This window comes from Balaenoptera acutorostrata, chromosome 19 (assembly GCF_949987535.1).
Source record: "Balaenoptera acutorostrata chromosome 19, mBalAcu1.1, whole genome shotgun sequence".
Taxonomy (NCBI): domain Eukaryota; kingdom Metazoa; phylum Chordata; class Mammalia; order Artiodactyla; family Balaenopteridae; genus Balaenoptera; species Balaenoptera acutorostrata.
In genome coordinates, this window is record NC_080082.1 from 59,486,701 (window position 1) to 59,507,920 (window position 21,220).

The 21,220-nt window shown below is 53.3% G+C and overlaps 2 protein-coding genes across 6 annotated transcripts; one reads left to right on the forward strand and one right to left on the reverse strand.

Moving 5' to 3' along the window:
• On the reverse strand, window positions 1-5,904 carry PIH1D1 (PIH1 domain containing 1). 5 transcript variants are annotated; one of them, XM_057533855.1, is made up of 10 exons: window positions 5,648-5,904; window positions 4,288-4,381; window positions 3,820-3,886; window positions 3,017-3,196; window positions 1,818-1,879; window positions 1,644-1,725; window positions 1,100-1,229; window positions 793-868; window positions 291-434; window positions 1-122 (listed from the first exon to the last, which is right to left on the reverse strand). In XM_057533855.1, the coding sequence occupies exons 2-10, from the start codon at window positions 4,375-4,377 to the stop codon at window positions 81-83; spliced, it is 873 nt and encodes a 290-aa protein (XP_057389838.1). In that variant the 5' UTR covers window positions 4,378-4,381; window positions 5,648-5,904; the 3' UTR covers window positions 1-80. The 5 variants fall into 5 exon arrangements, with proteins under 5 accessions (XP_057389838.1, XP_057389834.1, XP_057389835.1 ...); XM_057533851.1 differs by lacking the exon at window positions 5,648-5,904 and adding an exon at window positions 5,210-5,349; XM_057533852.1 differs by lacking the exon at window positions 5,648-5,904 and adding an exon at window positions 5,210-5,338 and having other exon boundaries at window positions 4,288-4,394.
• ALDH16A1 (aldehyde dehydrogenase 16 family member A1) lies at window positions 5,267-19,888 on the forward strand. Its single transcript, XM_057533848.1, has 17 exons — window positions 5,267-5,398; window positions 9,778-9,880; window positions 10,302-10,428; window positions 11,141-11,319; window positions 11,403-11,480; window positions 11,577-11,758; window positions 11,846-11,998; window positions 13,053-13,238; window positions 13,469-13,564; window positions 13,767-13,903; window positions 14,064-14,169; window positions 14,255-14,385; window positions 14,581-14,748; window positions 15,050-15,251; window positions 18,388-18,573; window positions 18,903-19,025; window positions 19,614-19,888. The coding sequence occupies exons 1-17, from the start codon at window positions 5,309-5,311 to the stop codon at window positions 19,773-19,775; spliced, it is 2,409 nt and encodes an 802-aa protein (XP_057389831.1). The 5' UTR covers window positions 5,267-5,308; the 3' UTR covers window positions 19,776-19,888.
• Window positions 19,889-21,220: the final 1,332 nt, after the last annotated feature.

Below are 21,220 nucleotides of genomic sequence, written 5' to 3' on the forward strand. Positions count from 1 at the left end.
AAAGGCAAAAATCTTTTATTTCAATTTTAGGAAAGCCACCATCCTCTTCCCTCCATGTAGAAGCACAAGGAGACACCCAGTCAAGAAGGCACCGACAGAAGGGGCATCGCCACCATCAATTGCTGAGGAGAGAGAGGAAGGGGAAAGAGGTTCAGGACCTGGGGATCCAGCCCCCAGCCCCTCCCCCCTCAGACCCAGGGGTCCAGGCCCCCAGCCCCTCCCCCCTCAGACCCAGGGGTCCAGGTCCCCGAGTGTCCCTGGTTCCCCACAACCCCCAGCCTCCCAGGTACCTTTCTCTTCTGATGGAAGGCTGCCTTGCTCTCATCACAGCTGATTCGCAGGGGAATGTAGGCATCCAGATGGTACAGCTGCTGGGGGCCCCCCATCACCAGGCGATTCTCCCCGATCTCCAGCGACAGTCCCAGAGGGCCTTCCTGGGGATGCAGTGGAATCAGCCCACCCTTCCCTTCTCAGCAACAGGACGGTAAGAACACAGACCAGTGAGAGAACTCTCGTGTATCGGGATACCATATTTAAAGAGTCTCATCTCCCAAGAAAAAGGTGGGACACAGTAATTACAGGTTTATGACTGAGCACTTACGATGCGCTGGGCATCCTCAGGACAGCACCAGAAGTGGGCCTGAGGCCCCCATGGGACAGAGGAGGCAACCTGCTCAGAGGGCAGCACTAGCCAGGCTCACACAGGTCTGATAACAAGCCCACATCACTTCCCCTCCAAGACCCCAACCCTTCCAGACCTCATTCTCCTGCTCTGGTGGAGGGTGCACTCACCAGTTTGGGGAGGTCAATTTCGGCCAAGAGGAGGTCAGGGGCCTCCAGCCAAAGGTTCAGGTGAGGCTTCTCAGGGCTGGGGAGGAACAAGACCCAGAACTCAGAAGAGCCGCCAGGGCTTTACCAGGGTTGTTCCCTCTCTTTCTCCCTCCCAGCCCTGCAGCCTCAGGACACCTTCCCAGAGAGAGTTCTGCTTCTCCTCCCTCTGGGTTCCCAGAGCCCCAGGACACCGACACCTACAGGATGGTGGGAGAGATTCCAAAGAATGTCGGGGAGACAGGAGATAGGGAGCCCACTGAATGCCCACCCTTTCTCAGGTCTCGGGGAGTCGGGCATGTACAGGTTCCCCAGCTCCTGGATCCGAGGACGCTGCTGGGAGCGGATATTCTGCTGGGAGATAGAGCCCAGGAAAGGTCTGTTCTTCAATATACGCCACTCTGAGGGGAAGGAGCACAGGATCAAAGGTCACATGGCTCAGGGTGTCCTTTGCTCCCTCCCCTAGAGGAGGAAGGGGGTCTTGCACTGCGAGAGCCTCATGGGAGAGGCTCCGCCCTCTGCCGAGGATACCAGGGATCTGACCACACCCCCAAGCTTGACTTTAGGAAGCGTGCCTGCCTTAGCCCCTCCCCTCGAGGCTCTCAAGACCCTGCCGCTTATCTGGAATCCCCCTTATCTGGACTCCTCCGTCTCCTCCCTCTCCCCCTTCCCAAGACTCACACAGCCCTCTCCCTGAACTCCACAGCCCAGGGGCTAATATAATCCCTGCCCACACTAGTCCCACTTCTCCCAGGGGCCGCCCCCAAGCTCCTCCAGGTTTGGCTCCTCCCCGTGGCCCAGGCCCCGCCCCTCACCTGGATTTAGTGGCAGGCTGTATTTGTCCTCAAGGCCCTCCCTGGCAATGGTGATCACGAGCTCCCGCAAGAAATCGCTGTTCTAGGAGTGAAAGAGGGAGAAGAGATGTGGGAGGGCTGGGGGATGGAGGGAGAGGCCCCGGCCCAGGCCTCCCCTGCAGCCCCGCCCCCAACCTGCATCCTGCGGTAGAAGTCGCTGTTGACAGCTACGTCGTAGGCGGTACAACCCTGGCCTTCTGCCGGGAGAGAAAGGGGGTGAGACCCCAGCCCTCGGTGGGAACCCCACGGCCCAGGCACAGCCAAGGAAAACACAATCAAGAACAGCAGCCACAGACCCAGAGACATTAGGAAGTCAAGACACGCACTTGCCGGTCTGGATTCATACCAGCCTCGTCTCCCAGCTCCAGTCTCTTCCCCTCTGGTCCTTCCCCACCATGTCCCAGAGCTGACCCTGACCCTCCCCAGTTCATAGTCCTCCCAAGGCTCCCCAGCACCCGCAGGGGGAGGACTGAGTCCTTCAGCCTGGCACTGGAGGCCCTGTGTGGTCTGCCCCTCCCACCTGGAGAGAGTTCACTTCTCCAGCAACCTCATCCCTTTAAATTTCTTCCAATCACTCTTGATTACTGATCAATTCAATTCAGTCATTTCTCTCCAGCCTCTGGACCCCTCTGTCCTCTCTGCCTAGAACCCTCTTCTCTGTCTTGGCCTGATGAACTGCTCTGGTTCCTTGAAATCTTATATCCGACATCTCCTCCTCCAGGAAGCCTTCCCTGATCCCTCAGTGGGAGTGAAGAGGCCCCCCCACCCCACCCCGAGCACAGCACAGAATCACACCACATTGAAATCACATCTGCCTCCTTCATCCTCACCCAAACCTGAGAGTTTCTCAAGGGCAGGTTCTGGGTTTTGATAAGTCCCTACTCCCCAGGGCACTGGCCAAAGCTTCATCCCAGGAGGCTTCAGGGGACATATGTGAATTGAAAAAAAACAAGGATATAGAGACAGAAGCTCAACAGAGACAGAGGTGAGACAAGGCAGAGACACAGAGACAGGGGAGAGGGTGGAGGAGAAATCAGGGATGAGTTAGGGCTGGCCGAGGACTAGAGCCAGGAGATCAGCTAATGAGCACCTGCCCAGCCCTCCCTTGCTCTGGGGTGGGGCAGGGAGAAGTGCCAGCCTGGCCAGGTGAGCAGAACCAGGACTGTCCAGTGAGAGTTCTGGATGCCCAGGAGGCTAGGGATATGCCATGGGGAAAAGGATCAGTACAGGGGTGCCAGGTTTCTAGGTCCTGAGGGAGGAGGGTCCTGGGCCCTGGATTCTAGGGAAGAAAGGACCGAGGGGGCTAGACTCCTGGGTCCTCTCAAGGCACTGACTTGCATCCAGTTCGGCATGCGGCTCTCCCAGACTCATGGGGATGCGAAACCCGGCTTGGTCCTCCTCCAGCATTTGAAGCAGCTCATCCTCGGTCAAGTCAGCGGGAGGAGGGATGGAGGGAGAGTGACAAATGTTGATGAAAACCTTCCCTTCAGATGAGTTGGTCTTTATGCAGAAACCTGGTGGGAATGGGTTTGTCCTTGACCATCTGTCTCTGCATGGGTCTCAGTGTCCATCCTTCTTTTAATCTGTCCCCCTTCTAGAGTATTAGTCCTCCACTTTCTGGGTCTGTTCCCCTTCCTGCCCCTGGGATTTCTCACTCTCTGTGTTTGAGTCTCTGTCCCCCTAGTCACTGCACATCTTTTTTTTTTTTTAATTTTTATTGGAGTATAGTTGATTTACAATGTTGTTACTTTCTGCTGAACAGCAAAGTGAGTCAGTTATACATATATATATGTATAACTCTTTTTTAGATTCTTTTCCCATATAGGTCATTACAGAGTATTGAGTAGAGTTCCCTGGGCTATACAGTAAGTCCTTATTAGTTATTATTTTATATATATTAGTATGTATATGTCAATCCCAATCTTCCAATTTATCCCTCCCCCTTACCCCTCCTCTCTTTGGATCTCAGTCCCTTCCTTGCTCTCTCTGGGTTTCCGTTCACTCCCATCACCCAAGGCCTCTATACACCACTACTGTGTCTCCTTCCTCTCTCCTTTCCCTATGCTCCTGCCCCCAGTCTGTGACCACCTCTCTCTGGGACTCTATCCCTCTCTCTTTGGGTTTCTGTCTTTCTCACCAGGTTGAGGTTGTATCTGTGTAGATTCTGGTCTGCTTGTCTGGGCTTGCTGGAGCTCCTTGGAGGCCTGTGTGAAAGAAAACAACGTCCAGGCTTGGCGTTTGTGCTGTCAGAACCCCCTCATTTGTTCCTCAAATGTTTAGTGAGCAATTTTTACGTATATGAGCTAGGCAGGGCATGAGACATACTATGTCCCCTTCCTACTTTGAGGAACCCGACGGACAACCCTGATCCCACTCCCATTTCTTCCAGAGACTAGTGAACATTTAGTAGTAGTAGTAGTTAAGCAACTACAACTCCCGTAGGCCCTGTTGCTTCCCCCCCCGCCCCCCGCCAGTACATTCTGGGAACTGTAGTCCCGTTTCTGAGTGCGCGCGCGCACACACACCACACACATACACATACACACACACACACACAAAAAATCTCCCAAATCCTCAGGGACCCAGGAGTCCGTTCAGTCCGCACCTGCAGCAGCAGCTCCTCGAAACGCGCCGTCTCAGCGCTCATCGTCTCTGCCTCGTTTAGCTCCGGTACCAGCAGCTTCAAGTCGGCCATGGCCCTGGGGAAGAGACCTAGGCGTCCTCAGCAACAACCTTCGGTTGGATGCGAACTCTGACGCCTGCTCCCGGGCCCTCAACCGACTCCCGACACCCACAATTCTGTACGAAAATCTAAGAATCTGGCCTGAGACTACAGTTTTACTCAGGTCAGATACTGCATCAAATCTTTTAGGAGCCAATGTCTCTAGATGCCCTCTAAGCCCTTTGTGCCAAGTGTTTAAATGAGAGCCACTCTTCTGGTCTCTTCATAACCAGGAACTTGGGTAGGCCACACTTCCGACTACCCCAACGCTCCTTCATCTATCCTGCAACCGCATTCTGTACCAATCACTGAACAATCTAGTCTAAGTCTGAAGCCACGCCCTTCACCTCAACCAATCAAAACTAAATCCAGACAGCCGCTAAACGCCACACTTCCGGTGTGGATTAAAGCCACACTTCCGCTCCTTCCCTACAGCCACATCTGGCCAGGATACTGGGCAAAGCTGGCACACTTTTAAAACCTTAACTTCATTGCCCATCCTAAAGGACTCCCTTCTGATCTCTGAACAATCACCTCGTCCCCAGAGGTAGATTAGATTCTCGAGTAAAGATATTTCGGGCTAAAAGCTGTACTTTCGGCCTCCAATATGAACAGGGTGGTGGGAAGACGCCAATACGGCCACTCTTCTAAATCTGGAGGCCTCGTACCTATTAAGGCATTCATATTTTCGTTCCCCACTCCCCCCGCTTTGAGGAATGCGCATGCTCCAAACTACACTTCCCGGCGCAGACCTATAAGCGGAGTCACCGGGTCCTAAGGCGGGGTTACGCTCTATCTCCCGTACCTCGCCCTTTGGGCTGGAGGGGGCGGTGCCGCCCTTCAGACCTCGAGGTACCCTTGGGGAGAGAGTTCCGTAGTCCGTGGAAAGCGGCCTGGGAGCGTGATGGCTGCGACGCGCGCAGGATCCCGCGCCTGCGAGATCTTCACCGCGCTGGAATACGGACCGGTGCCGGAGAGCCACGCATGCGCATTGGTGAGGATTGCCCGGCCGGCGCTGCCCATCCCCCTTCCCAGTCCTCCGGGCCCCGTTTTGAGCGCGGACTCCCGTGATCCACCGCGGCAGCTCAGCAGCTCCGCCCCTCTCAGCTCCCGTGATTCCCGCCACTCCTTAGGATCCACCCTGGAGGACGTTCCCTTGAGCCCTTACGGTTGCTGCCTGTTAGCCCTTTAGTCTGTTCTCGCGAGCCCTAGTGGCTGTCGTGTTCCACGGTCCAAAACTCACGGTGGTGATTCTCCTATTCTTCAGAATCCCCCGAGGGGCTTCTGTGATTCTTCAGGGCCGCCTCAGAGCTTCCTGTGATCCCCTGGGACTCAGAATTCCTGTGGGGCTCCCGTGATCTTCCGAGGACCCTCAGAACCCGCGTAGACTTCCCGTGATTCCTCAGAATATCCTATGGCTCCCGGGGTCCCTCGGAATTCCTGGGGGGGCTCCCTTGGTCGTCCGGAGACCTCCGCGGAGCCCCCGTGAGTCCTCAGGGTCACGTCAACACTTGTGGGGTTCCTATAATCTCGGGAACTCTCGGAATCCCAGAATACATCAGAACTTCCTGTAATTACCTTCAACCCCGCAGAATAACCCCGTGGGGCTCCCGTGATCCTTCCGTGTACTTCAGAACGTCCCTAAGACTCCCGTGATCCATCAGGGTCCCCCAGAACGATCTTGGGGTTCCCGTGTATAACTTCGGTGCTTCGAATTTTGTATAGTTACCCAGCCCCCTCAGAATTCCCCCATGGAGCCATCCTGATCTCACAGGGCCCTCTAGCCGTAGGTGTGAGAAGCTTGGGCTTCTCTGGAGGGAAAGAGGAGGTTAGAACAGTGGTCCACGTGGAAGAAGATGAGACCACAGCCTGGTGCGGACTGTAGAGATGGAGAAGAGATGAGGCAGAGATGCAAGAGTAACAGGGTTTGGGGTATTGAGAGGGCAAGGACAATGCCTCGGGTCTGGGTCTGGCTGTCTCTGTCCTCCCTCCACCCCCCATGGTGAACCCAAGAGGAGTAGGGTGGCAGAAAGGTTGGGAAAGACTGTGGGCTTGGTTATCACATGGTGATGATGAGAGGGAAAGCCTTGGGCCATGTGCAGGAGTCAAATACTACCTGTGCCTGAGCCTCAGGTCTGGAGACAGGGACCTCACAGTAGAAAGATAATTGAATGGTGGGAATGATGAGATTATCTAGAACTATAGTGTAGACTCAGATAAGAGGATCTGGGATGGAGTATAGAGAATTCCCACCCTTGGAGGTTGGTTAGAGATGGACTATCCTGAAATAGCAATAATGTGATAATAGCTTATATTTATTGGGTGCTTTCTATGTGCCAGCCTCTGTGTTCAGCATGATCTCATTTAATCCCCAAAACAGCTGTGAGAGGGGATTATTGTCATTACTTTAGCGATAGCAGACAGAAGCTTAAAGAGGTAAGTAATTTGCTAACAGTCAACACATCTTAAAAAATGTGAAAATGAGATTTGAACCTGAGCCCTGGGACTCCAGAGCCCATGCCCCCCATCCCCCCCACCCCGCCCCCCAGCTCAGTCTTACAATCTGTGGGCCAGACTCAACCAACAAACATGTTTTCTTTGGCCTGAACTTTATTTTTAAAAATGTGAATTAGTGGACAACTAATTTCATGTAAACATCCGGGATTCCAGCTTCTCTTGAAAATAAAATTCCAAAGTTTGGCAACCTTTGCCTCACATTCCCTGACAAAGATAATCTGGATCCAATAGCTAACTGTCTTTTTAGACAAGTCATGAGTTCCTAGTCTCCACCAGGGCCCTCTTCTCACACCAGGGTGGCCTGCCAGGACCCTGTGGAACATTCTTTCTGGGTTCTGTTTTTCTTTGGGGGGGAAATTTTGCAAAGTTACACAGAGTACTTAAATTATGAACTCCCATTTACCCATCACTCAGTGTCAACGATCATCAACATTTCATCCAATGTTGTATCTCTTTTTTTTCCTGGAGTGATTTAAAACCCAGATGTCATGTTATTTTCCCATAAGTATTTGAATCTTCATTTCTAACAGGTAAGGACTCATTTTGTAACAACCACCAGGCCGTTTTAACATTAACAGTCATTCTTTAATATTATCTAGTGCCCAGCCCATGTTCATATATGCCCGACTATTTCAAAAATATGTCTTTCCGTCGGGGGGGGCATCTTTGAATTTGAAACTTATGAATTTTTACTTTACTTAAAAAGTTTGGGGACTTCCCTGGTGGTCCAGTGGTTAAGAATCTGCCTGCCAACGCAGGGGACGCGAGTTCAACCCTGGTCGGGGAACTAGGATGCCACATGCCGCGGGGCAACTGCACTCGTGCGCCGCAACTAGAGAGAAGCCCACAGCGAAGAAGCCCACACGCCCCAGTGAAGACCCAGCACAGCCAAAAAAAAAAATTTTTTTTTACTTTAAAGAAAAATGAGGAGGCCCAGTTGGTAGGGTAAGAGAAAAATCAGGAGACTAAGGCATCGGGGATGCTAAGAGAAAACAGTCTGGGGAATTCCCTGGCGGTCCAGTGGTTAGGACTCCTCGCTTTCACTGCAGGGGGCCCGGGTTCAATCCCTGATCGGGGAACTAAGATCCCGCAAGCCAGCGGCCAAAAACAACAACAACAAAAACCAGTTTGCAGAAGGAAAAAGTGGAAAGGATGTCTTGGATTTAGAAAGGATTTAGGGAAGACAGAGAAAGAAACAGGAAACAGAATGAAATGCAATAAAATTAATAGGAAGTCTTAAGTAAGTGCTGTTCTGAGCCTATGACACATATGGATCCATTTAATTCTCATCACTGTCCTGTGAAATAGGGAGAGACTGTGATTATCTCCATCTTCCAGATGGGTTAGCTGAGACCCAGGCTAAGACTGCACAACAAGGAAGTTTCAGAGCCACGATTCAAACCCAGGCCATGTGGCCCCAGGCTCCAGGGACTCCCTACCTTGGGCTCAGTTAGGCGCTTCACAACCAAGTAAACTGCACCTGGCAAGGCAGCATCAGGCCTGTGTCTTCAGTAGGGGTCACATCGTTCCCAAGTGATGACAGCAGAGGTGGGAGGGAACGCCATCACACGTGGGAAGGTATGGGAGTCACCTGGCTTAAAAGCCCCACCTCCCAAAGAGAACCTGATACCACGTGATACAGTCTCATGGGCATTGCAAGGGTCCTGGCAAGGAACGTGCCTATCACAAGAATGCAGAGCACTCCAGGAAGCCCCAAAGTTCTGGCTTCCCACTGGATATTTATGGTATATTCCCAGTTTTCCCAGTCCAGATGCAGTGGACCAGTCGGGGGTCAATATTGTCTAGAAATATAACTGAATTGTATCAGATTTCCAGGGAAATAGAAAGTCATTTCTATTCAAGAAGGTCATTTCTCCACGGAGAAGAACAAGTTTTATTAATCCTTTGTTCACATTCTCCGTATGTAAAAGTCAATAGGACATCCCTCATACGTTGCTGGTGAGAATGTAAAATGATGCAGCTGCTGTGGAAAACAGTTTGGTGGTTCCTGCATGAATTACTCAGAGCATTGCTATACGACCCAGCGGCTCCACTCCGAGATATATGCCCAAGAGAAGTAAAGACGTATTCAAAGAAAGACTTGTACGTGAACATTCACAGCAACACTATTCACAATAGCCAGAAGGCAGAAACAACCTAAATGCCCATCAGCTGATGAATGGGTAAAGAAAATGTCTCTCCAGACAATGGAATATCATACAGCCATAAAGAGAAATGAAATTCTGATCCACGCTACAGTGCGGATGAATCTCGAAAACACCAAGCTGAGTGACAGAAGCTAGACACAGAAAGTCACATATTGTGGGATTCCATTTATATATGAAATGTCCAGAATAGGCCAATCCATAGAGACAGAGAGCAGATTAGTGGTCACCAGGACTTGGGGGCAAGGGAGAAGGGAGGGTGAGCTCTTAATGGGTATGGAGTTTCCTTTTGGGGTGATGGAAATGTTCTGGATTTTTTTCTTTTGCTGCGCTGCTCGCCACGTGGGATCTTAGTTCCGCGACCAGGGATCGAACCTGGGCCTCCAGCAGTGGAAGCGTGGAGTCCTAACCACTGGACCGCCGGGGAATTCCCAATGTTCTGGAAGTAGATAGTGGAGATGGTTGCACAACATTGTGAATGTATTGATACAAAATGCCCTGAATTTACACTTTAAAATGGTGAATTTCATGTTATGTATTTTTTATGTTTATGTGTATTTTCCTCCTACACGGGAAAATAACTGATGGGGCAAAGGGGGTGGGTATTCTCTTCCCAGAGGACTCTGGGTAGGGATCAAGCTCCCCCAGCTGCCTCTCAGACCCCTTTCCGAACTCTCTCCACCTCCCCCAGGCCTGGCTGGACACCCAGGACCGGCACTTGGGTCACTATGTTAACGGACGGTGGTTAAAGCCTGAACACAGGAGTTCAGTGCCTTGCCAGGATCCCATCACAGGTATGCGGTGTCCCCCAGTCGTGGGAAAGAGGTGTCTGTGGCCCCAGGTGTACCCACCAACAATATACCATTCTCTCTGCTCAGGGCCCTGAGGGCAGGGGGCAGCTGATGGGAGAAGAAGGCTGAGATTTCTGGCCCCTCTTGATAACAGTCCTCCTAATTATGGTTCCAGGTCCCTGTGAACACTTTTGAAGTCACTGTCTCCTAAAAGCCCTTCCTTGCCTGTGGGAGGCAGTCAGAGCAAAGACCTATATAGATTTATCCCCATTTGTCAGATGGTAAAACTGAGACCCTGTGTGGGGTAGGGGGACCAGCTTTACCGCCTTGGGGTGCTTCTGGGCTCCAGAAATGTCAGCCCCCTCCAGTTCTGACACGGGTTCCCCCCACCTCCCAACTGGGTTCCCCCCATTCATCTCCCCAGGAGAGAACTTGGCCAGTTGCCTCCAGGCACAGACGGAGGATGTGGCGGGAGCCGTGGAGGCTGCCAGGACCTCGTTGGAGAACTGGAGCACACAACCTGGAGCCTTTCGGGCCCAGCATCTGACCAGGTGATGCACTTGAGGTGTGGACCCCAGGAGACGGAGAAGGATTTGAGAACAAAGACTCTATATTTCCCAATATCCCCCTGAATTCACTGGCTGCTAAGACTCATATTCCCAGCATGCCTTTGAGCCTTTAGCAGCTAAAACTTCCATTTCTCACTGTTCGCTGGGACTAGAAATGACAAAGCCTGTTTCCCAGCATACCCTTGGGACTCATCTGGGCGCCATTTCTCAACAGCTCACTGGGGCTGGTGAAGCTCCTGAAACTGTTTTCCAGCACATTCTTGGGGAAGTTAGAGACAAAGATTCCATTTCCCAAAGAACAATTGAACTTAAAGGCTAAGCTTTCATTTCCTAGCACGTTTGGGGGTTACAGGTGGCCAAGATCTTTACACAGCACCCTGAGGTTTTGAGTGTTTACCAGACTACATTTCCCATACATCTTTGGTGCCCTCCACCAAAGATGCCCCAGGGGTTCCTGGGGATTGTACTTCAGGTATACACAGGGCGTGTTCCAGGACTCTATCAGGCCAAGGGGCAGTGGGAAATGACCATCCCAGGACTTCCCTGGCGGTCCAGTGGTTAGGACTCTGCGCTTCCACTGCAGGGGGCACAGGTTCGATCCCTGGTCGGGGAACTAAGATCCCTCAAGCCGTGCGGGCGGCCAAGGAAAAGGAAAAAAAGAAAACAATGACCATCCCGCCTGCTTGCTCCACAGACTGGCCAAGATGATCCAGAAGCACCAGCGGCTGCTGTGGACCCTGGAGTCCCTGGTTACTGGACGGGCCATTCGAGAAGTTCGAGACAGGGATGTCCCTCTGGCCCAGCAGCTGCTCCAGCACCATGCAGTCCAGGCACACACCCAGGAGGAGGCGCTGGCAGGCTGGGAGCCCCTGGGTGAGAAGCAGGAGTCCCAGCCCCCAGCCCCATCCTCCCTCACCATCCAGCAGCGCCTGCGCCAGTCTCATTTGTTCTTGCAGGAGTGATTGGTCTCATCTTGCCACCCACATTCTGCTTCCTTGAGATGATGTGGAGGATTTGCCCTGCCCTGGCTGTGGGTAAATGATTGGCTGGGGGTTAGGACTCTAGGGTCTGAGGGAGAAGGGGGCTGGGGGTCTGGACTCCAGGGTCCTTGAGCTGCCTGCCTTCCCCAGGCTGCACTGTGGTGGTCCTCGTGCCGCCAGCCTCTCCGACGCCCCTCCTTGTGGCCCAGCTGGCGGGGGAGCTAGGCCAGTTCCCAGGAATCCTCAATGTGATCAGCGGCCCTGCCTCCCTGGGGCCTGTCCTGGCCTCACAGCCTGGAGTCCAGAAGGTGGCCTTCTGTGGAGCCATCGAGGTATCTTCAGGGGTGGGAGGGTGTCTGGACACAGCTGGGGGGCTGGAATGCTCCTCCCCGCCGCTGACCCCTGTGTGGATCCCATAGGATGGCCGTGCCCTACGGCGGGCCCTGGCGGGCCAGGGTCCCGAGCTGGGCCTGGCACTGGGGGCTGAGTCGCTGCTGCTACTTATGGAGACGGCGGATGTGGACTCGGCCGTGGAGGGCGTTGTGGATGCAGCCTGGTCTGACCGCAGCCCGGTGAGACCTGGGGGCTGGGCACGTCTGTCTCCAGACTCTGGGGCTCCACGTCTTCATTCATTTTTTTTTTTTTTTTTTTTAATAGCTTTTTTTTTTTTTTTTTTTAAATTTTTATTTATTTATTTATTTATTTATGGCTGTGTTGGGTCTTCGTTTCTGTGCGAGGGCTTTCTCCAGTTGCGGCAAGCGGGGGCCACTCTTCATCGCGGTGCGCGGGCCTCTCACTGTCGCGGCCTCTCTTGTTGCGGAGCACAGGCTCCAGACGCGCAGGCTCAGTAATTGTGGCTCACGGGCTTAGTTGCTCCGCGGCATGTGGGATCTTCCCAGACCAGGGCTCGAACCCATGTCCCCTGCATTGGCAGGCAGATTCTCAACCACTGCGCCACCAGGGAAGCCCTCATTCATTTTATTTATTTATTTTTTAAATTAATTTATTTGGCTGCGCTGGGTCTTAGTTGCGGCATGCAGGATCTTCGTTGCCGCGTGTGGGATCTTCGTTGTGGCATGCGAGATCTTTTATTTGTGGCATGTGAACTCTTAGTTGCGGCATGCATGTGGGATCTAGATCCCTGACCAGGGATGGAACCCGGGCCCCCTGCATGGGGAGCGCAGAGTCTTAACCACTGGACCACAAGAGAAGTCCCTTCATTTGTTTTAATTTTCAGTTCTTTGTGTCTCCAAACTCTTATCTGTAGACCGTCGCATGTGAAGGACTCCTCATCCTCTCGAGTTTCTGAATCTCCACGTTCCCGGCTCTCCTGGGCTTCCAGGCTCGGGGGCTCTGTGTCTGTTGTTCTTTAGGACTCTTCATTTTTCTGAGTGTCCATGTCCTAGTTTTCTAGCGTCTCTCTTCACTCTGCGTCACCAGCTTTCTGTAACTCCACATCCTCCCTGAAGTTTGGGGCCTCAGGGAGTCTCCTGGTCCTCGGCCACTTCTCCCTGACCCTCCTCTGGTCTGTACACATATGTCCCCCAGGCTTGGCCCTCTGTGGGGATGTGACCCACCCACGTAGGCTCCGAGTTTGCCCACCCTAACCCCCCCTTTTCCTAACAGGGGGGACTCAGACTCCTCATCCAGGAGTCTGCGTGGGATGAGACAATGAGGCGGCTCCAGGCGCGGATGGGGCGGCTTCGCGGTGGCCGAGGGCTAGACGGGGCCGTGGACATGGGGGCCCGGGGGGCTGCTGCACGCGACCTGGCCCAGCGCTATGTGCGCGAGGCCCAGAGCCAGGGGGCACAGGTGAGCCTGGGCGCAGACTCTGGGGTGCCGGGGGAGGAGGGACCTCAAGATCTGACTCCTGGGTCTGTGGAGGGATGGGTCTGGGGGCCTGGACTCCGGGGTGTGAGGAAGGAGGGGCTGGGGTCTGACTCCCGGGTCTGAGGGAGGAGGGGTCTGGGGTCCAGACTCCTGGATCCCTGGGGAGGAGAGGACTGGAGTGAACTTGCAGATCTATTTCTCTGTCTCCCTAGGTCTTCCAGGCTGGCAGTATGCCTCCAGACAGCCCATTCTTTCCCCCATCCTTGGTCTCTGACCTCCCTCCAGCCTCTCCATGTACCCAGGCAGAGGTAAGCCTCTCAGGGTCTCAGAGACCCTAGGCCATCCACCCATCCTCAGCCGGACATGGGCGGCACAACACAGAGGCCCCCAGGGTGACCATTTGCACTGGGTCTGGGGGCTGCTGACTGCTGTAGGCTGGACTCCTAGTGGGTGGGGTGTTGGAGGGAGGGGCTGGCCAGGCCGCCTGAGCTCCCTTGTCACCCCTTCCAGGTGCCGTGGCCTCTGGTCGTGGCCTCCCCTTTCCGCACTGCTAAGGAGGCGCTGGCCATGGCCAACTGGACGCCCCGAGGAGGCAGTGCCAGCGTGTGGAGCGAGAGACTGGGGCAGGCCCTGGAGCTGGCCTACGGGTCAGTTCACACCCACTGGGCACACAGGGGGCCCTGCTGGGATGGCCCCAGCTTCAGTCTCGATGTCTTCCCCTCTCTCTGGGTCTCTCCCCGCCTCTCTGACTACCCCTCCCCGCCTCAAGTTTGTGCATTCCTCTCTGATGGCCCCTCCTCCCCACAGGCTCCAGATGGGCACGGTCTGGATCAATGCCCACGGCCTCAGAGACCCTGCAGTGCCAACAGGTGGCTGCAAGGAGAGTGGGTCTTCCTGGCACGGGGGGCCAGATGTGAGTGCACCCCTCCCTGCCCATCACCACCCCTTCATCCACCTTGTGCCCTTCTCACGTCCTCTTGACGCTGTCCCTCTCTCAGGGTCTGTACGAGTATCTGCGGCCCTCAGGGACCCCTACCCGGCTGCCCTACCTGTCGGAGAATCTGAACTATGACACCTTTGGCCTTGCTGTTCCCTCCACCCTACCAGCTGGGCCTGAAACAGGCCTTAGGTGAGCTGTTCCAGGGACTACAGCTCTCAGAATTCCTGGCGTGTGGAAGGTCTGTGCTCTCCCAGAGACTCGGGGCCAGGAATGTGGGGTCCTGCAGAGGCTCATGGGAGCTCGAGTGGTCCATCCAGTGGGGTGGGGATGGGGTCTGAGCAGTCCCTGCCCCAGCACCCACCCTCACACCTCACCCTGCTCCAGCCCAGCACCCCCCTATGGGCTCTTTGTGGGAGGCCGTTTCCAGGCTCCTGGGGCCCGGAGCTCCAGGCCCATCAGGGATTCGCAGGGCGATCTCCATGGCTACGTGGCTGAGGGCGGAGCCAAGGATATCCGAGGCGCCGTGGAGGCTGCGCACCAGGCTGCCCCTGGGTAAGGAAGCGGGGTGTCACGTGAGACAGCGCAGGGGTCGTGGGGTGTCGGAGAGGGGAGCCCGAAACCCCAGGACCGAGCTGATGCTGATGGGACATGGGGTCTGGACCCCAAGGACTGTGGGCTATGGAGTCTGAGCTCCCAGGGCTGACGGGATGTGGGTCTGGCCTCTCACTCTCCTCCCCGGGCAGATGGGCTACGGGGCCTGGACCCCCAGGGTAGGAGCTGTGGACAGAGGTGGGGCACCTGGAAAGAACCAGGATGAGGAAACCAACCCCCAATGTGCCCTGTCCACCCACAGCTGGGTGGGCAAGTCGCCAGGGGCCCGAGCAGCCCTACTGTGGGCCCTGGCGGCCGCACTGCAACGCCGAGAGTCCACCCTGGTCTCGAGGCTGGAGAGGCATGGAGTGGAGCTCAAGGTCGCCAAGGCGGAGGTGGAGCTGAGCGTGAGGCGCCTTCGGGCATGGGGGGCCCGCGTCCAGGCCCCAGGCTGCACCCTGCAGGTGAGAGGGGTCTGTGGGCCAGCAGACAGGGCAGGCAGTCTGGAGTGGCGTCAGAGGGGCTCCAGAATGAGCCAGACTAGGGGTCCAGGCCCAAGTGGCCTCACCTCTCTACACCTTGCTTTCATCCTCTGTATAATGGGTATCCAGCCCACCTCAGAGTAGTGTTTCAAATTGTTGTTAGTGACCCATTACTGGGCCATAAAACCAATTTAGTGGGTCATAGCCCTGCTTTGGTGTTTTTGTTCTTGTTTCTTTTTTTAACAAAAGAGAACAGGATAGAAAATATAGAGTGCATTGCACAGAGTATTGTTTGGTGTGATTTTTGTTTTGTTTATATATATAATATGCAGCTAAATATAGATACTAGGTTGGTCTGAAACGTATGGTGGGTCCAGTGAAGAAAGCGTGAGGATTCAGTGACTCAAGCAATGGCATGGGCACACTCTGGGATAGAGATAATAGAAAGATAATGGAAAGATAGCTAGTCATTTGACCTGGGCTTCCTCCATAAATGATATACAATTATACACTTATACAGTGGTACCAACCTTGAGAAGTTGTTATGAAAACTAAGTGAGCCGAGCATTTAATGTCTGACGTGTAGCCAAGGGCTCAGAAAATGTTTGCTTATGGATGGCCAATAAGCACATGGAAGAATGCTCTGCATCATTAGTCATTGGAGAAATGCAAGCCAAACCACCATGAGGGACTTCCCTAGTGGCGCAGTGGTTGAGAATCCGTCTGCCAATGCAGGGGACACAGGTTCAATCCCTGGTCCAGGAAGATCCCACATGCCGAGGAGCAACTAAGCCTGTGCGCCACAACTACTGAGCCCACACTCTAGAGCCCGCAAACTACAGCTACTGAAGCCCACGCACCTAGAGCCCATGCTCTGCAGCAAGAGAAGCCACCGCAATGAGAAGCCCTCGCACCACAATGAAGAGTAGCCCCCGCTCTCTGCAACTAGAGAAAGCCCGCGCGCAGCAACGAAGACCCAGTGCAGCCAACAACAACAACAAAAAAAACCATCATGAGATATCATTAGGCACCTATTGAATGGCTGAAATTCAAAAGACTGACCTTGGGCTTCCCTGGTGGCGCAGTGGTTGAGAATCTGCCTGCTAATGCAGGGGACACGGGTTCGAGCCCTGGTCTGGGAAGATCCCACATGCCGCGGAGCAGCTGGGCCCGTGAGCCACAATTGCTGAGCCTGCGCGTCTGGAGCCTGTGCCCCGCGACGGGAGGGGCCGCGATAGAGAAAGGCCCGCGCACCGCAATGAAGAGCGGTCCCCGCACCGCGATGAAGAGTGGCCCCCGCTTGCCGCAACTGGAGAAAGCCCTCGCACGAACCGAAGACCCAACACAGCCAAAAATAAATAAATAAATAAATAAATAAGAAAATCCTTTAAAAAAAAAAAAAAAAGACTGACCTTACCAAGTGTTGGTGAGGATGTGGAGGAACTGGAACTCTCGCACCCTGCTGGTGGGGCCATCAGTGGGACAACCACTTTGGAAAACAGTTTGGCAGTTTCTTAAAAAGTTAAATATAGTTTGGCAGTTTCTTAAAAAGTTAAATATACTCTTTTCTTTTTTTTTTTTTTTTTTTTGGCCGCACTGCATGGCTTGCAGGATCTCAGTTCCCCAAGCAGGGATTGAACCCAGGCCACAGCAGTGAAAGCCCAGAATCCAACCACTAGGCCACCAGGGAACTCCCTAGATATACTCTTAACGTATGACCCACCATGATTCCTAGGTATTTATCTAAATAAATTTAACTTCTAGGTTTTAGCCCAAGAGAAATGAGCACATATATCCATACAAAGACTTATGCACAAATTTGTTTTGTTTTGTTTTTTGGCCTTGCTGTGCGGCTTGCGGGATGCAGGATCTTAGTTCCCTGACCAGGGATCAAACCCACGCTCCCTGCAGTGGGAGCACGGAGTCTTAACCACTGGACCACCAGGGAAGTCCCTGCACAAATGTTTATAGCAGCATTATTCATGTAGCCAAAAAAGCAATCCAAATGTCCCTCAATAGGTTAATAGATAAACAAAATGTGGCCCACCCGTACATCGGACTCCTACTCAGCAATCAGGAGGGAACAAGTTACATCATGGATGAATCTCAAAATGGTTATGCTGAGTGAAAGCAGCCAGATAAAAGAGTACAGACTGTATATGATTCTATATCTAGAAAATTCTAGAAAATACACATTAATTTGTAGAGAGAAAACAGATCACTGGTTGTCTGAGCACAGAGGGTTCAAGTAGAGGCAGGGAGGGAAGGATTACCAAGGGGCACAAGGAAATTTGGGGGAGTGAAGTTCATTATCTTGATTGTTGTGATTGGTTTCACGGGTGTATCCATATATCAGAACTTATCAAATTGTACACTTTAAAGTGTGTGCAGTTTAGTGATAGTTACATTCAGTAAAGCTTTAAAACACACACACAGGGCTTCCCTGGTGGCGCAGTGGTTAAGAATCCGCCTGCCAACGCAGGGGACACGGGTTCGAGCCCTAGTCTGGGAAGATCCCACATGCCATGGAGCAACTAAGCCCGTGTGCCACAACTACTGAGCCTGTGCTCTAGAGCCCGCGAGCCACAGCTACTGAAGCCCATGTGCCTAGAGCCCGTGCTCCACAACAAGAGAAGCCACCGCAGGGAGAAGCCCATGCACCGCAACGAAGAGTAGCCCCCGCTCTCTGCAACTAGAGAAGGCCCACCCGCAACAAAAAAGACCCAGTGCAGCCAAAAATAAATAATTAATTTAAAGAAAAACACACACACACACAAACCTATAGGCTAGATTTCGAGACCTCTACACATATTAACTCATTCTATCTTAACAGCAAATCTCTGAGGTAAGCACTATTATTATCCTCATTTTAAAGGTGGGAAACTGAGGCCCAGAGAGGTTAAGTAACCCACCCAAGGTCACACAGCTGATGTGAACCCAGCGTCTGGCTCCAGAGTCTATGCTCTGAAATATCACCTGGTTTTATTATTATGATTGGAGTTGTTACGGAGAAGCAAAGTTGGGGATGAGAGGAGAAAAAGGGCGGGTGATAGAGGAGACCAAAGGAGGGCAGTCAGGCTCTCCTGCCCCGCCCTTGACCTCCTGCCTGTCCCTGCAGGTAGCAGAGCTGAAAGGCCCCGTGCTTCGGCTGCAGGAACCTCTGGGCGTGCTGGCTATTGTGTGCCCGGAAGAGTGGCCCCTGCTTGCCTTCGTGTCTCTGCTGGCCCCTGCTCTGGCCCACGGCAACACTGTGGTCTTGGTGCCCAGCGGGGCCTGTCCCATCCCTGCCTTGGAGGTCTGCCAGGTACAGTCGCCTGCCTGCCTGCTGCTGCTCCCAGCAGCCTGTGGAGCAGCAGATGGATGAAAGATGCCCCAAGACCTGCAGGAGCTCAGCTCTCACCCCACCCCCTTGGTAACCATGGTAACCTGCATCCTGGCACAAAACCTTCACTCCTCATAGACCCAGTGATGGTTCTCTCCAGACTGTGAGCCTTCACCAGTCATGACCCCAGTCCCATTCCTTCCAGGACCCCCATGGCCACTCCCCAGATGCTCATTCCTTACCCTCCCCGACAGCCCTGGGGGTCTCTGACTCCCTCCCAACCCTGGATGACCCACTATCCCATCCCGTAGGATATGGCCACCTTGTTGCCAGGGGGCCTGGTGAATGTGGTGACAGGAGACCGGGACCACCTGACCCGCTGCTTGGCCTTGCACCAGGACATCCAGGCCCTGTGGTATTTCGGATCTGCCCAGGTACCTTTTGTTTTGCCATCTCCAGTGTCTTAAACTTCACCAACAAACTCTTCCTTTTCTGGGGACATGGCTGCACCCCCTTAGAACACCCATTGCTAAGGGGGAGAAACTCCTTGGCAACCACGTTCTGAGATCCTGCCCCTTTAGAGCCCTGGTTGCTAAGGAAGAGGATCTCCTTAGCAACAAGGGCCTGAGATCCTGCCTAGCCCAAAGACTTAATCTCATTGGACAACCCATTGCTAAGGACCACACCCTAGCAACAGTGTCAGAAGCCTGCAGTCCACCCTCTTAAACCTCCTGATGGTAACAGATGGGAACTCCTTGTCAACAATAACTTCAGGCCCCATTCCTTTGAGTGTGGGCTGTTAAAGGGGAAGAAGTTCCATAGCCGTAAAGGTCAACCTTGTTTCCCTCAGCATCTGGAAGGTTTGCTTTCTAGGAGCTGAACATTCTAGCCACAGAGCCTAGGCAAGCCTTTAGGCCCCTCCTCAATAATAGTCCTTGTTGCCAAGGAAGCAGCTGCTTAGCAACCAAGCCAATGGAAATGCTGACCACCCCCCCACCCCCCCACCCATCTCCCCACGCCAGGGCTCCCAGTTTGTGGAATGGGCCTCAGCAGGAAACCTCAAGCCAGTGTGGGTGAACAGAGGCTACCCGCGGGCCTGGGATCAGGACGCCGAGGGGGCAGGCCCAGAGCTGGGGCTGCGGGCAGCACGGACCAAGGCCCTGTGGCTGCCCATGGGGGACTGATTGCCCAAGTGTCACCCACTCCATCTTGGACAGAGGACAGATGGACCCCAACCGATGCCAGACGTCCGGAATTTTCCTCTTATTATGGTTCCAATAAACTCTGACCAATCTTGGCTGTGTTTCTGAGGGGAGGAAGGGAGGAAATAGCAACTTCTGGGCTATTGAGGCCATTTCAGTTCTGAGACTCAGCAGCCCCATGGGCTGGCGCCAGGACAACACAGTGTCTGTGAAATAGATACAAGGGACTCTAAGAAACTTTGGACAGGCCCGCAGCGACTCTTGTCTCTTCTGGTCTTTTCCATCCAATGGCTCCTGCTCCCTGGTTTTCTCTGCCTCTGCATTGCCTCAGAATCTGTGGTGTGCTGGTGAAAATAAAATACAGTAGCTCTCTGGGATAAAATAAAATCCATGGTAAGTAACTTTAGCCAATTCCATGGTGCTCCTACCGTGTCAATTTCAAGCTCCAGATGATTGAACAACCGGCTGACAATTCCTGAACTTTTAACAGTTCCCACGAGACACTCCAGCATACCACTGTTTGAGAATTCTTTTTGATGCAAGGAACCCACACACACTAGCTTAGGATAAAAGGAAATTTTCTGGAAAGCTACAGAGATATGGAAAATAGGGCGAGATACACAGCTGGAAACCCCAGGTCCTGAGAACCCGAATGCAAGCAGGAGCTGTATTCAGGTCCCATCTCAGTGGGTCACGTGATCTCTTGGGTCTTGTATCTGCCTGTCTGCTTCATTCCAGATCCTTCTAGCCATGTGACTTTAGGAAAGCGTCTTAACCACTCTAAGCCTCGGTTTCCTCATCTATAAATTGGGGCTAATAGTTCCAACCTCATTGGGTAGATTCTGTGATGGTTACACAAAACATGCTGTTAATTAGAGGTTGATTTTGTCCTGGGGCAAATGAGAGCAGACAACCTCCTGTCAGTATTTGACTAAAGCTGGGCAGAATAGATAACCTCTCCCAGGATCTGGACGTTTGGACAGGAAAGACATAGGAACGTCTTGGAGGAAAGTCCCTGGAAGGCTCTAGTTCCTCTGGGGTTTCATAACTTTCCCTCAGATTCCATGGGCTGCCTCAGTGACCTTCCTATTAGTCCTGTTGCTTTAACCAGCCAAAGCCAACTACAGGAGGTCTCTATACCCCCAGCCCAGACCACAGAGGACACTTAGTGCCACATCCACAGGAGAAGAAATCTGGCCAGACTGGGGTAGATGTCCACTTCTGGTCCAATCTTCTCTGGCTTAGGGGCAGGAGCTCCTAGTTAAGGCAGCCATCCAGTTGGTCAACAAAAATCGGTTGAGTGCCTGCTGTGAGTGGGGCACTGTTGTAGGTGCTGGGGATGGCCATGAACAAGACAGAACTTAGCCTTGTGAGCTCATGCAGTGGATGAGAGGTATATTCATTTCTCGTCAGTGCTGTGACAATGA

Coding starts and splice junctions, on each gene's coding strand:
- ALDH16A1 (XM_057533848.1), top strand. CDS start 5,309: ATGGCTGCGACGCGCGCAGGATCCCGCGCCTGCGAGATCTTCACCGCG. Junction 11,999..13,052: donor CCTGGTCTGACCGCAGCCCG/GTGAGACCTGGG, acceptor TTTTCCTAACAG/GGGGGACTCAGACTCCTCAT. Junction 13,904..14,063: donor GCCCTGGAGCTGGCCTACGG/GTCAGTTCACAC, acceptor TCCTCCCCACAG/GCTCCAGATGGGCACGGTCT.
- PIH1D1 (XM_057533855.1), bottom strand. CDS start 4,377: ATGGCCGACTTGAAGCTGCTGGTACCGGAGCTAAACGAGGCAGAGACG. Junction 1,726..1,817: donor ACTTCTACCGCAGGATGCAG/GTTGGGGGCGGG, acceptor TTTCACTCCTAG/AACAGCGATTTCTTGCGGGA. Junction 123..290: donor CCTTCCATCAGAAGAGAAAG/GTACCTGGGAGG, acceptor CTCTCTCCTCAG/CAATTGATGGTGGCGATGCC.